Genomic DNA, 16,352 nt, shown 5'->3' with positions numbered 1-16,352 from the left:
AAGATTATCACCCGAGCCTCCTCCACTCGTTTCTGATGGAGAAAGACAGGTTGATAGTGGGTGGAGCTCGAAATCTCCATAAAATAATGGCCTAAGATGTTGGAGATAGCAATAGGGTCCACTATGACGTCATCTGCTACTGTCAGGCCAGAAATTGGGGAACAGACCTCGGTCCCAGAGAGCCATCGGACATTGGCCCACACAACAGAAGGGAAAAGTCACAAGTGAGGAAGGAAATTGCAGACAGTACAAGCTCGAAACCAGGTAATCGGGGAGATGGGTTGCCTGTGATCATCATCCCACAGAACAGCATGAACCCCCCTCCCCCTTCCCCCCCCCCCCTCCCTCCCTCTGCCCCATAAGATAGAATGCCATTCTTGGTGGTAAGGTCAAAGCAGACTGGGAAGAGATGTGAGAGCTCAAAGCGGTCATGAGGACGCAATTTGATTCATGAAGGCAGAGAGCAAGCGGCAGCTGCAATTTCAAGAGCAGCCGTAAGTCCTCTTTTTTGGATCAAAGATTGTGCATGTTCGACTGGAGGAGAGTCATAATAAGGAAAGGAGAACAGGGAAAAAATGAAGGGGTATCACCTCGGCAGCTGGTAATGCCAGCCTTTGAAGACTCACTGCTACAGAGTGCGGAGGCTGGAGGATTCTGCTCCATGAGATCTACAGAGGCGTCGGCACTCTCCTTCTGTCAGTGTGCAGAGTCCAGGGCAGAGAAACAGTAGGCGGTGTGCACCAGTGACATGGGTCAGCCAGGTGAGAGTATCATATGGTGACACGGTCGAAGAGGATCTTCAAGTTGGCAAAGGAGTCTTTCCAGTTGGCAGAGGAAGACTCAGATGTTTATTGGCTGGAGGGACATAAGTTTTCACGAGAGCATTCTTTCTGTCCTTTCCGTCCTGCCAGTTGTGTACCAGGTAAATTTGCCACATGAGGTGAAAGTTTGGTGGCTTGTTGCACAGCTGGAGAAGGATACAGGGATGCTACCACAACACTGGGTGATTTTATAACCGCAGTGCTGAATTTGATGACATATGTCTGCGTGGCCATGTCTTTCGTGGAGCGAGATGTAGCAAGAACAGTACTGTAAGTGCTAGGCAGTAGAATGCAGAATTTCCGATTACCCAATAGCTTACGAGTGACTGGTAAGGCACTTTTTTCTTCATCCGGATCTTCTGGACGCCCCACCCATCGAGATACAAGGGACTATCACAGAAGGAGGCTGCATGGTCGCCATTACACTGATACAGCGGGGAGGAGGAGCAGGAGGCAGACAATCGCTCTCCTGGGCATTCCTACCACAGGTTACACATTTGGCCGAGTGTTGACAGGACATTTGAATGTAGTTGTAATGATGACACTGATAACAGCGCATCAGGTTCGAAATGTATGGTCAGATTATGATAACTTCATAGCCTGCTTCAATTTTTGATGGAAGCACCAGTCTATTGAAAGTGAGTAAAAGGATGAGTGTGAACACTAAGGATGCATCTACCTTTTTCATCACCTGATGCACTGCAATCATGCCCTGATCAGAGAGGTATGCTTGGATTTCTGCCTTGGTCAGATCATCAAGCAGCCTAGTGTAGATATTTGAAGAATTCAGCATTCGATGGGCTAGACATGAACATTATAGCCATGGAGCAGCGAAGCTGCAAGCAGTTGTTGCGCTAGAGAATTGGAAGTAGTCTTCAAAAGGAAAGTGCCATTGTGTAAAGTCGAACAGGATTCCACAGGGTCGGAAATTGCATCATCACCTTTCTGAATATTAAACGGATTTACCATCACGAAGGACTGACTGTCTTCAGTACTTGAAATCATGAGGAACTGCGGTGCAACTGGGATGGTCTTTGAATCATAAGTTTCATTCTGTTTACATATAGTAACATTGAGTGTGAAGATGATAATTGGCTCAGCTCACTGTGAGAAAATACCTGAGAACTGCCAGTGTCTCCGATGGTGTGCTCCTTCCACCTGGGGGTCTCCCTCAGAGGGTAGAGCACCCACTTTAGGGGTTTGTTCACACCTTAGGTCACACCTCCCAACCACCTGACAGAGGGACCAATCAGCAATTTGGGAAGGTAGCAGTTCGGCAATCACCCCTCCCTGGGGGCTGGTCTGTACCAGGGGTTACATGCGAACCCTACCTGTTCTACCTGTTGATCCGGTGCTGGGAATATGCGTTACCCAGTCACCTCTTATGTGTCAGATGCATGGGCCGGTCTTCAGGAGTGCATAGGGAGGAAGAACTAAAAGAAGAACCTCAAACGCCGAAGCAGAGGAAGGGCAGGAGAAGGTGAATGGGGGAAAAAAAGGAATAAAAAACAGTGGAGAGACAGTTCTAATGTCAGCTACTGAAAATGCAGAACGCATTCCCAAAAACATCCCAGACAGGTTCCCCAAGGGGGAAAAAGACTAGCAAGAGGATAGACATGCAGCACGGAAGGGAAAAGATGAAGCAAGGGTTGGGACCCCATGGTAGCCATGCACAAACTCGCCAAAGAGTGGAGAGCACCTTTGAGGGCCCACCTTAGGTTATTAGTGTCTTTATATGTGTTTTACAGTGGCCCGTCTCAGCCACTCACGCTGTAGTAGAGTTTCCTCTTATGGGTGTTATGTTCAGACAGGGTGAACCTGTCACATTTAACAGATACTCAACTCCAGCAGCATTTCTTTACATTTTTGTACATGATATCCCTGTTGTCTCTCATAAGAGAGATCAGCTGCATTTTCTCTGATGTTTCAGAAGATACTCGAAATTTCGTTTTTGAATTGTGCAAGTGGAGTTAGCCTAAACCATCACTGTTTATCATGTCTTTCAAGCAATGCCCACAGTCAACAGAAAGAATCAGTTTGTTTCCCACAACAAACAAAATTATTTTTAAATCAGAATTTTGTGAAACCATTCAACAGAAAGCTCTCAATTAGTCTAGACTTAGATTTGTTTTTTCGTTATGTATTAACCTGACAGTAAAATATGAAGAATAAATCAGCAATCCAGCAGCAAACTAAAGCTCTGCATGCTTGGCAATACCAGTCAGCTCTTTGAGCTTTACTTTCCCCATTAATACATATCAATGAGCCAATATCCGACAGTTCTCCTGTGTTTTTATCGAACACATAAAATACTGCTTTAAAAATAATTTTGTTTGTAATGGGAAACAAACTAATGCTTTCCATCAACACTGGTCATTGCATGAAACACTTAGTGAGCAGTAATTGTTTCGGATGACTCCAGCTACACAATTCAACAACAAAATCACATATATCTGCTGAAACACTAGAGAAAATGAACCTGACCAGTCCCAGGACATATATCTTATGGATCAATGTGAGACCCTGACCACTCTTAAGAGACACACCTTGTAGCTAAATGTTTTTGAATCCATGAGAGACCTTTTTGATTTCAAATAATACAGGCAATCGTTTCAACTCAAGTGTGCGTGATTTACAAAAATCATGCAAGTGGTTATTTTTCTTTTGTAAGCTATTTGCACATGTAATAGGGGCAAGGAGTTCCAAAGTGATTCCTATACTAATGAGTTAAGTTTTACCACTTCAATAAGGATTTATTCAGTTTTGCCACAGTTCTGGAGTGCCCTTTCTCAAAATTTTTGGAACATGGTCATTTCTAGTAGCAGCCATAATAAAGAGGACCAATTTGCTTTCACTGATCACTTAATGAGTCTGAGTATACAACGAATTTCACCAACTGGATATATTTCATCTTCTCTAGTGCCCCAAGATCATGTCGAATTCACTGAACACAGTAAATTCATTTGGAAGATCGATATTGTGGTCACAATCAACGAAAACAGCAGACCAGCCAAGATGTCCATTGCCTACAATCATCAGTGAATGCTGATACATAATTGCATCAATCATTTAAAATTTCATAAAACACAAAATTAAAAACATATCAAATTATTTTCATGTTTCTAACTTGAGTTTGGGTGGTGAAATGAGACCATGCTTCAGTCTTATTGTAAATGCCCTCATTAATTGTGGACAACTGAAGACAATTTGTTCCACAACAGTGCAAGATTCTCCAAGATTCTCAAACAGCAGGCAACCTTTTGACTGTTGCCACTGGATGAAGTCTTTGAACACAAGCTAGGGTGTGGGGTTGGTTCTGTGGAAGACTGAGACCCTCGTGATAATCAGTCATCTTGAGCCTTATAAAAGTGAGCAGAGGTGCCTTGCATTTTGAGGTCACAGCTCCTCTTAACATAATTCCTTTTGTGGCTCTCTCTCATGTCAATGGCAACTTCTTGAAAATACATAAAGTAGGTGACAGCAGAGTAATGCAGTGTGTTATTTACAACTATAGTCACCCATCATTTGGCCCTATCACAAGTAAGGTTATCCTTAGGTGAAAATTATGCCCATTTAACACAGGGTACAAGAGAGTTTAAATTTTCCCTGCAAATCTAAATACATGGTTCTACCACAAACTGAAAGTTTTAGCCCACCTGTGTACCTTGAACCCATCAATTTCCATTGTAGTACAGCAGCAATCCAGGCAGTGAAGTTCTTTATCTTTCACTATACCATCCTGCCAAGTTAGAAAACTAAAAATATGATGAAATGGCTAAGGGGCAGGGGATATACACTCAGAAGGACTTCATAATTCCTAGTATCTGTTGAAATGCCATTAGACAAATCGTAAAAAACGACCACTGGGTGGCATAGTGGTCTAGGACTCTCACTTTCTTGTTGTTCTGGTCTGCAGTCTGAAGAACGATTTGAAACAGCTGATCATACTAGTCTATCCTGTGCGAGTCTCATTTATCTCAACATGAAGATTGCAACCTACATCCACTGATGAAGGTGCTTGTGGTAGTCAGATCCCTGCTTTCTTTACAATTCCTTTACAGTTATTGTCTACTGTTACCAAAATTAACTATTTTTTGATGCCTCAGTATGTGTCCTACAGATCAATCCCTTCATTTAGTCAAGTTTTGCTATAAATTTATCTTTTCCCTGATTTGATTCAGTACCTTTTCATTAGCTGTCTCTGATCTAATATTCAACATTCTCCTATAATATCATGTTTCAAAAGCTCTTATCCTCTACTTGTATCTATTGTCTATCATTGAAGTTTCACATATGTATAAGACTACAATCTTTACAAATAGTTTCAAGTTTTAAAAAATACTTCCTCACACTTATAGTTATACTGAACTTGTGACTCAGCCTGGCTACACACGAGTAGCATTAACTATTTATGACCAGACGACTTGTGTGACCCAGCATTTTTTGTTTGCAGATCACGGCATAGAATTATCAATAACTTTCGGAATCCAAAGTTAAGTAACTGAATGTTGTGGCTTTCATATAACTTAAGCGACGTGAGCAACACGTGGCAGAAAAGTTGTCTGAAGGCAAATTTAATTGGCTTTTGGCGTGACATCTCATGGCAATGATGGGAGCACATTGTGAAGTAAGTAATATGTTTACAACCAATGTAAATACCGTATGTGAATCACACGTTTATCTATGAGATTCAGTATGTACTGGAGGTTGACTAAGATGGCACAGATACAAGAAAAAATACAGATGCTATACATGTACAGTGCACGTTTAGCTCAGTCACAGCACTCTGCTTGTGAAGCTTAGTATGCACTGTGATGCACTGCTGAGACTCATTGCTGCAATTCTTTGCTGTGGACTTTTTATGGCAGAATATTTTGCCATGCCACACACAGAATCATTTATAGGACTGATTCAAGGAAGGCAGGAAGAGAAAAGTTGAGTCATCTGCTGCACTGCTGAAAATACACACTGTATGCAAATGAAGCAAAGTTGCTGAAGTACTTGTTTGGAAAACGTTCTGCTTGCAGCATAAAAAATAAAACACCACATATTCTGAATTCACGTTTTTTCCAGGGAGACCACTGGTTAAAAACATTTGATTATTTCAAGTTTTAAGTCTCACATCACAGCCTGATGAGGTGGTTATCTTTCCGTTACTGGTCATATTTATTACAATGCTTCAAAGCTGAATAACTCACTGCCCATTGTCCAAAGAATCTGCAGCGAATTAAGAGTGCAAATTGCCATTGCTAATGTGATGGAAGTAGAAATTGGCACTCTGAAATTTACATACTTCAAAACGAATATTTCCGCATTACTGAGAGGTGAAGCTAGCTTAAATGGCTGAGTAAAAAATGTGACCCAGCTAAGATTCAGTCCCCACAACCTTCCAGCATCCAACCACATATTCTACTGCTGGACCAGCACATTTGATGGCAATTACATCTGGCTTGCTGCATTCTCAAGGCACTGTTCCTCTGTCAAGTTATGGCAGCTGTTCACGATGTGGCAATGGCATCATTTTTATGACTTAACTTTAATTGATCATAATTCGGACAATTTGTAAAGTTTTCATAAATTATATACAAAGCCTGTCTCATGAATCAGTGTATCTATGAGTCAAAACCAGATCAAAAACCACACTGCAGTTCCTGATATTAGCCTGCATGTACAGATGGATGCAAGTAAGTGACTTCAATTCACAGAGATAAAGAAGAGAAAGAGGAAAGTCCAGGATGGAATAATGACACTATCTTGAAAAGAACTGATTGCTACTCACCGCATAGAGGAGATGCTGAGTTGCAGACAGGAACAACCCAAGACTGCTATGCACATAAGCCTTCTGCTAAAAGGCATTGTTCTGAAATAAAATGTGTGTGTGTTTTTTGCTTCAGAAGGAGGTCTTTTGGCTGGATGTTTGAATGTACAGCAGCCTTCTCGTCATGCCTGCCTGTGTCTCGGTATCTCCTCCATGTAGTGAGTCGTAATCTATCCTTTTCATTACATTTATATTGGATGTTTTTCAGAAAGTTTTTTCTTGCTACTAGCTGTATGCATTTTATGCCATCTTTACTTCTACCACCTTCAGTTATTTTGGTAGCCAAATGGTGTAACTCATCTACTACTTTCTGAGTCTTATTTCCTAATCTTAATTCTCTCAGCATAATTTGATTTAATTCAACTACATTCCATTACCGTTGTTTTACTTTTGTTGATGTTTATCTTAGAACTCCTTTTGAAGATGTTATCCATCCAATCTCTGACAGAATTACACTGTCATTGGTAAACTTCAAAAATTTTATTTCTAGCCCTGTACTTAAATTCCATTACCAAATATCTCCTACTTCCTTATTGCTTGCTCAATGTACAAATTGAATAACAGAATTTCAAATAATGTTTCCAGTCAACATTGTTTAAAGCTTTCTATAAATGTTGTTTGCCTTTTTAATTAAGTCTATTTAGTTGTAGGGTCAGTACTGCCCAAATTCCTATTTTTCTGTGGGATCCAAATTTATTTTCCTTGTGCTTGGCTTCTACCAGTCTTTCCATTCTTCGGAAAATAATTCATGGTAGTATTTTGTGATCAACATTTTCAACATCTTTTTCTTATTGATAGTTCTTATATTTCTGATTCCTGTTCCCAAATTTAATTTTGGTCATGAGGCAGCAGATTTAACTATCGTACAGATGCTAGCAAATTTTCTTAGCATATGCATGTTTGCCTACACACTGTTCATGGGTTGAGGTGAACTTCATTAGCTGCTTGGAGGAGTTGATAGGTATTCTCCCTATTACATTTTTAGAAGTGGATTTGCATGTACATATTTTTCACTTTTCGTATTTGCATTAGCCTGTGACATCACATTCATCTTTTGTGCTACTTTTTTTCTTCCACTGTAGTAGCAAATGACTATTTGAGGATAGGTGCTTTTGTGCCTTAAATACTTTTCTCTCAGTTTGCTGTGTACTCAGGAAATTCAATTTCCTAGATATTCTGCTGCACCTAGTAGAGTGGACAATTTTGGCACAAAGAGATAGATTACTGGGCGTTTGGAAGAGGAGGAACAGGACAGAGAGGACAATAAAGTGTAACTTTATTTTAAATAAGGAAACTAAAAACAGTATTACCAATATTTAATGAACCTCAATAAGAATAGCGAGACTTGTTTTAAAAATAAACAAAAAGCATTACACATAAATCATTTGAGTGTATGGCAAAATGTGCTCACAATCAGATGAAGAACTGCAAGAATTCTAAGAAGAGAATAAATTCTTATCAGAATATTTTATTTGATTATTGTATGTGACAGCACTACTTTCAAAACATTTTGCAGCCAGTGCACTACCAATTACCCTAATCCAACCTCACTTTCCAGATCAAATCAAAGCCTCAACTTGTTCCCTGTAGAAACTAAATTTTTATTTAATTGATCAGCAATGCTCAGAAAATGATTGGTGAATACTGTACATATATCTGATTTGTCAGTAACAGAAATATTTTTACTACGAACTGACTTTATGTCATTAACCTTATGCTGCTGATCAGATACTTCCTTCACAACTGACCATATGGCTTTAATTTTATCCTGTAAATTAGCTATTCTGTTTGCATACCACATACTCTTTGCCTTCCTAATAACTTTTTAAGCACCTTACAATACTGTTTGTAATGGGCTACTGCAACTTGACTGTGCCTACTTATATAAAAATGTTAGAAGTTCTACATGATATCCTTATCCCACTAGTCAGCCACTCGGGCTGCCTATTACTGTTAGTACACCATTAACAACATTCTAATGGAAAGAAATGCTCAAGGGGCATGAGAAATGTGTTAAGGAAAGCATTGTATTTATCTTATATGTTATCGACACTATAAACAATCTGCCACTCTTGTTCCTTGACTAGGTTTAAAAAACTCTATATTGCTGTTGGATTAACTTTCCTACAAAGTTTGTAATTATATGTGCCATTTGTTTGAGTACAAAAGCCTTTTAGTGTTAAAATTTGTGCATTATGGTCTGAAAGGCCAATCACCCTTTTACTAACAGAATGCCCATCTAGTAGTGAAGAATGAATAAAAATATTGTCTATGGTTGTGCTACTGTATCCGTGCACCCTAGTAGGAAAAAACACGGTCTGCATCAGATCATATAAATTTAGGAGATCTACCAACATCTCTTTCTTGCTCAATCATATACAAAATTTATATTGAAGTCACCACAACTAAATTTAGGTACTTCCTACAAAGTGAATCAAGAATACCCTCTAGCTTCAGCAGAAATGCTCTGAAGACAGAGTTAGGGGACCTATAAATAACAACAATTAGAAGTTTAGTTTCACTAAATTCAACTGCCCCTGCACAACATTCAAATATTTGTTCAGTGCAGTGCCATGATATGTATACGGACTCAAATGGAATACTGTTCCTTACGTACAAAGGCACTCCCCCACCCCGCAAGGATCTCCTTGACAAACAGGCAGCTAATCTGCATCCTGCTAAAGAAAGCCCCTGAATTGCCAAATTATTTAAGTGTTGCCCCGACATATCAATAATTTCAGAGTCAATATCTATAAGTAGTTCACTAACTTTATCTCTAATACCTCTTATATCTTGATGAAATACGCTAATTCCTTCTCTACTTGGAAACATGACATCCTTTGAAAGTGAGCTCTTAGTTGGAGGGACTTCCTTTAAACAGTTATACTTTCATACACTGCCAATTTCATCATGTGGCAAGATAAAATGGTTAATCCCTTAATTCTCATCCCCCCAGCCCCATACAAGAAGTCATGTCTGCACCCAGCCAAACATATCCTGAGAAATTTGTGTTTATGGTTTATGCACAATAATAATGTAAATTTTGAACACATTTTTCCTACTTTATTAATTCTCAACATTTCTGCATCTGCAATGGGCCATACCATTCCATTTTAATAACTCTTTTTACTACAGTATTTCTGTTGGAAGGGGCTCATCCACTGTCATGTCACTAAATTTTTCTATTTTGGTGAAACTTGTCACAGTGTAAGTACACAATTCTAGGTAAAATTACAGTAGTGTACAAGTTCTGCCACTGCTAAGCAATGAAACCATCTTGTTTCTTTTTTTCATACCATTTATGGTGCAGAAAACCAGGATAACAAAACAAGTAGGCTGCCTAAAAATAAGTCTTCAGTTTGCAAATACGTTGTACTAACCTTGAAATTTTCAACTGTTTTCTCACAGGTGCAGCACTTCCAGTTTTTTGAATTATCCTTCCATTCTGCAACTTTACGCAGTGTTGGACTGTTAAGTTCTTCACATATCTGAAACATTTAATTACACAATCTCTGATGCTATGCTGTCAGTATTTTGAAATGTGAAACTAATTTGTGACTTAGTATTACAGCATCGATGAAAATATGAATCTGATATAGTTACAAAATAAACTCTGAATCAAATTATTGTTGCCAAAAATAACTCCTCCATTGCAATCAACAATGTCTTTGTTTTCATAAAAATGTTTTTCAAGCACCAACCCTTCCAGAAATGTGTAATTTGCTCGTACACTTTCAACATCTAATGTGTTTCTCCAATTCCCCTCCTACTTTTTTTATATGCATTCTTCCCATCTAGTACTTTAATTTGATATGGACAATCGTGTCAATAATGATTAACATTTCTTTGGTTTTAATTCCTTTAACAATTTAACTGCAAGTTTGATTAAAACAGCACAGAAGAAAGAACACTCACGTATTCATGTAGACACAGCAAATGAATTTTTACATTAAAAATACATAATTGAATAAAGTACTACTGAAAGGTTTAAATGGCATAACTATCCACCCAGCAAACTTTGTCATCTGAATATGACTCTACATCCAAGAAAACATTCTGTGTGCTCCCTACCAAAAAGTCCTCAATCCAGTCACAAATTTCACTTGATACCCCATATGATCATTCTTTTGACAATAAGCATAGGTGAATGATTTCTGGGAATCAAGAAATACTTCATCTACCTGATTGTCTTAATCCAATGCTTTCAGTATGTCATGTAAGAAAAGTGCAAGTTGTTTTCACATGATCAGTGTTTTTGAAATCCATGCTGGTTGGAAGTGAGGAGATCACTCTGTTCAAGATACCTCATTTTGTTTGAGCTCATAGTATGTTCTAAAATTCTGCAGCAAATCGATGATAAGGATATGGGTCATTAGTTTTGAAGATCAGTTCTAATACCCTTCTTGTAGATGGATGTGACCTACCTACCTACCTACCTACCTCCCTCCCCCAGTGATCTACAATACATTACTATCAGAAGAAGGGCTAACTCGGCCACAAATTCAGTATAGAATCTGACAGGGATTCAATCGGCCCTGAAGCTTTGTTCAACTTTAACGATTTCAGCTGTTTCTCATCATCACTGACACTAACACTCACTTCATTCATCTTTTCAGTGGTACGGGGATTAAATTGGGGCAATTCTCCTGGGTTTTTCTTTATAAAGGAATATTCTGCAACAGTAGTCACTGAAGGCGTCATGCATTGCTCTCTTGACAGCTAAATGTGTTTCATTCAGCATTTCTCTATCTATAGCCTTATGCATTGTTTTACCTATACTACGCACTAATCTCTGTTTCTTTAGAAGTTTCTTTTCCGTGATGTATATCATGGAGGTTCCCTCCCATTATGAACTGTTATACTGGGTATATGTCCATCCAGTGGATGGTTACCTGTCCTTTTAAACTTGAGCCAGAGTTCCTCTACATGCTCCTGCCCTTTGCTGAAGGTTTCAAGTTCCTCAGTGAGATAGAACACTACTGATTTTTTTTTACATTGTTTACTGAACATATCTATCTTGCTTCTTGTTTTAGTTGAACTTTGCACTTTGGTAATCACTGCTGCCACAACTACATCATGGTCTCTGATACTAGTTTTGATGTGGAAATTCTCAAAAAGGTCAGGTCTATTTGTTGCCATTAGATTCAATATATTTCCGTCACGGTTGGGATTCCTAACTATCTGTTCTAGACAGTTTTCAAGAAGGTATTTAGCAAAGTTTCACAAGATGTCTTATCATGCCCACCACTAACAAAACTGTAACTTTCCCAATTACTTGTTGGATGACTGAAGTCTCCGCCGAAGATGGCAGTATGATTGGGGAACTTACGTACAAGTGAACTGAGATTTTCCTCTAAAGTCCTCAGGTACATCAGTACATGAGTCTGGTGGGCAATAGAAGGATCCATTTATCATTTTATGCCCACTCATAATACTGAGTCTTTCTCGAACCAACTCACATGGCGCTTCAATTTCTATCTCAGTGGATTTGACTTTTTTGTCTACTGCAACAAATACAACATTTTCATTTCCCTCGCATATCTCACTGCTACCAATTTCAGGTACCTAGTATTATGTGAGCTTTACTGCTTTTCATAAGCACTTCAAACTCTGGTACTTCATTGTGAATGCTTTGGTAGTTTATCATTAGGATTCCTGTGGGAGGCACTTCTTTCGATCTTACATTGATACTTCTGGATTTCCTACAGCTATTGTTATCTGGATTGGATGGAGAGCCACCTAAATAATAATAATAATAATAATAATAATAATAATAATAATAATAAATAAATAAATAATAAACCCTTTGTGTGCACCCCACAAACAGTCAGCTACCTGAGTTGCAGCCTCTGATGTGTAGTGCATACCTGATCCATTTAGGGAGATCTTGCAGTTCTCAACACTATGGCACAAGTCCTAGAAATCACAACCAGAACCTTTGAAGTATCTGATTCAGGCCTTCCACTCGATTCAGAAACAAATGGCCAAGATCAATTCTGGGGATAATGCTGCAAATTGTGAGCTTTACTGAAACTCCATACACATGGCTAGTCTTCTCAACCTGCTCTGGAAGTCACTGGAATGACACAAGAATGACCTCGGAGCCCAAACAGCAGCCATCACTTGTTCCAAATTGCACCACAATCTGCAGTTGGCTGAACCCTGTTCCCTCAATGATTGCTGGAACGGCCTCTACAACATGTTGAATGATACCCCTAGGCATACACACTGAATGCACCTTGTGTCCTTCCCTGTCCCTTGCTGCCATTTCCCTAAGGGGTACCATCACTCGCCGTCCATTTGAACTGCAGACGATTAACAGACTTCTACCCTTTTGCATTTTCCTTCTCCTGACACCAGACAAAACAGATTTCCCCAAAACAGGTGAAGTGAGTCCCACTCACCCAGTTTCAGAAAAAGATAGCAGCTCAAACTTGTTGGTTAGGGGGATCCGTACAAAACCCTGAGTCCTCCCTGGTCCCCATCCATCCTGTACAGGACATCTAGATTTACCACTGACAAGCCACTCACAGTCAAGAATAATAATAATAATAATAATAATAATAATAATAATAATAATAATAATAATAATAATAGATCCTGTACTTTCTGCCCAGGATACAGGATCCACAGGCAAGAATAGTACTTGAGGCACCTCTGGTACAAGTATCACAGTTACATAACTCTCAGGATCTCTTCCGACACACCACTTCGCAGCAGCTGCCAATCCTTTGACAGTAACCAGAGAGCAATTTCCAGCTGCTTATGAACATCAAACAACTCATCCCATGTTTGAGGACGTCATTCACTGTGGGGGCTGCATTGTGGCTGATACAACGTATTACAAGGCAGTGAACAAATAACTTCAAATTAAGCCCACTTATTATCTTTTCTCTGCTGAGCTAAAAGGTTGCTAATTACTTTTAAGAATTGGGGCAAATACACAAAACAAGATTTCTGATAAGGCAACACAAAAAATTGTGGTTAAAATTACTAGTGTCCTAAAATGTTATGATGTTAATTATAGTGTAGGTTTTAGCAAACTCGAAAACAGAGTTAATTTACAATAAACACAGATAATGTATAGGGCTACACCACTTCAAGGGAAAACTAGATGTAACACAATATGCCAGTCAGAAAATCTGCTACAGTAACTAAATCACAAATGCTGATTTACTACAAATTGCTTGTAAATTATGCAAAGGACAATGGTAGCTTCCGAAAATTCTCATAAATGCTTTTTTTTATTTGCATTGATATACAATAAAATTCAGGGGTGATGTATTCTATGGCTGAACTGTGAATCACAAACCCTGATTTGCTACGAAATGCATTACATATCCAAAACACTTGCACCAGTAACTTACAAAAATATAGTTTTTTAAGTGTGCAAAAATTCTCAAAATAACCTATTTCTCACATAATTGCACAATGAAATTAGAGAACAATTATTTTGAATGAGGATAAGTCTACTGTTCCCAAAAACTTTAGAAGAGACAATTAAGTTTAAGCCTACAATTGATAACATCAGTATTAGTTTATCACAGCACTTGTGCATGTTTGAAATTTCACAACAGAACACAATACAAATGGGTATTGATACAATCAATGAAAGATTATGTAAAAGTGATGCAAACAGTAAAATATATGAATCTAGATTTTTAAATTGGCACACAATATTGTACACGCGCACTAACACAAAACAAAAATTCTGAAGTCGGCTTTTATATATAAATAAGTGTGCATAATGCACGGATTTTTTACTCAGCTGATTCTGTGCACACTTCTACACCAGTGTGCTTGAGAAGAATACTGCAGCACAAGTGTATCTCGATCAAAACTGCTAAAATGTACAGCATCAACAAAGCACATTTTCTACCTGTTGCAGCTAATAATGCTTGCACAGTTCAACATATTGAAGCATTGACCTTTGGTCAGTTAATGCACAACTCAGAACAATAAAAACAGATAAAACAGCTCTACTTTTTTTTGTGGTGCACTTGTGAAGTCCTGAGTGAGTAATAAAACTGTTATGCCAGAGCACAAATCTTTGAAAGAAATTGCAAGTGTATTCCTACATGTGGGCGCTGAATTCGCATTGAATCATTTTCCAGTAATGTAGGAGAGTGTTGGCAGTTTTTGAGTGCGAGGTGCTCGGAAGGCAGAAACCTTAGATCGTGGAGCCAGCAGCCAGCCTGAAATAAAGTTCAATGAATGAAGGGGACTATGTGAAGTTTAACTGAAGCCAATAAATTCCATTTGTTTCCATGCAAATTTGAATGTGGTATTTCTGTGTGGCCTTTTTCTCCTATTGAATTTAAACTCTTATGCTGTTTTGTGTTTCTGGGTATTATCAAAAAAAGAAAAAAGAAAAAAAAAGAAAGAAAGAAAGTGCTGCTAGCCAGCTGGAGATGGAGAAGCGCATACATTTAAGTCCAATTGTTTGATCAAGGAATCTTCTTGGAAGTTGTTACAAAACTACAGGGCTTTAATAATTGATTTTGGAGACACGAGAAGTTTAAATCTGTCTTGATTTAATGGTATTATCAGTGTAGAGGTTTAATCCAAGTTCATAAATAAATGTTTCTGAGTGAACAACACCTCTTTTCAAAATGGTTCAAATGGCTCTGAACACTATGGGACTTAACATTTGAGGTCATCAGTCCCCTAGAACTTAGAAGTACTTAAACCTAACTAACCTAAGGACATCACACACATCCATGCCTGAGGCAGGATTCAAACCTGCAACCATAGTGGTCGCGCGGTTCCAGACTGAAGCACGTAGAACCGCTCGGCCACACTGACCGGCCAACACCTCAGGAACTGGAATGAATTTTGACTCTGTGGCAGCGTGTGGGCTGATTTGAAACTTTTTGGTCGGTAGAGCACGAGGTATTGGCGGAAGTTAAGCTGTGATGGCAGGGCATGAGTTGGATAGCTAAGTCAATAGAGCACTTGCCTACCATAGGCAAAGGTCCAATTTCAAGTCCCAGTTCAGCACACAATTCTGATGTGCAAGGATGTTTCAATGTGTCAGGTACTGTATCTTGGGCACTGCACATCACAGAGTATGTGCATCCTGTCTGCATTTGCAAGTGGGACTTCACATGATGCCACGGAAGCTCCAAGGATGATTGAAAGAACTGTTTCATGTATTTTGTTATTTTCATCAGAACCTACATGAGTATGAAGAAAGAGTAGTTGTCACCATCTCATTTGGTGATTCTGAACAAAACATGTAATATAAAAATAGGTCTTGTTCTTAAGTTTCTGAGAAAACTAATGAAAAAAGGGTCAATAGGACAAATGTAGGTGTTAGTAGATAAAACATTATGATTTAATGGTTTGTACCCATCTTGCAACTCTAATAGACAGTTGTTGTGTTGCTGATCTGAGCTCATTTTATGGTCCTTTGCTTGAAGTCTGGAATTATCTTTGCAGAACCTGTAGACAAAGGTCATGGCACCACATTCTGCGTGTGTGAAGACCTGTGATAGTTTCACTACAATGACCTGTACTGTTTTGACTGTACACGTAACAACACTGTAGTACACTAGTGCAACTACTGTAATACTGAGTTGTGAGGTAAACATGTATACTTACAGGACTCATTGCTCCACCATGGACAAATAAGTGCGCATTGAAATGATTAGTAAAGACAACATTACATAGCCTAATGTTGCTCTGGTTGCATTCGCATCTGAGTGCTGGTG

The 16,352-nt window shown here is 38.8% G+C and overlaps 1 protein-coding gene across 3 annotated transcripts in view; it reads right to left on the bottom strand.

Moving 5' to 3' along the window:
- Positions 1-16,352, bottom strand: part of LOC126336992 (endonuclease/exonuclease/phosphatase family domain-containing protein 1-like) — a 120,595-nt gene that overhangs the window by 36,772 nt on the left and 67,471 nt on the right. For all 3 annotated transcript variants that reach the window (XM_050001234.1, XM_050001232.1, XM_050001233.1), the window contains exon 9: positions 10,020-10,127. In XM_050001234.1, the coding sequence (XP_049857191.1) occupies positions 10,020-10,127 (108 nt within the window). The remainder of the gene's footprint in view (positions 1-10,019; positions 10,128-16,352) is intronic.

This window comes from Schistocerca gregaria, chromosome 2, assembly GCF_023897955.1.
Source record: "Schistocerca gregaria isolate iqSchGreg1 chromosome 2, iqSchGreg1.2, whole genome shotgun sequence".
Taxonomy (NCBI): domain Eukaryota; kingdom Metazoa; phylum Arthropoda; class Insecta; order Orthoptera; family Acrididae; genus Schistocerca; species Schistocerca gregaria.
The sequence above is the reverse complement of the archived record's forward strand: the minus strand, read 5'-3'. Positions and strand labels throughout refer to the sequence as shown.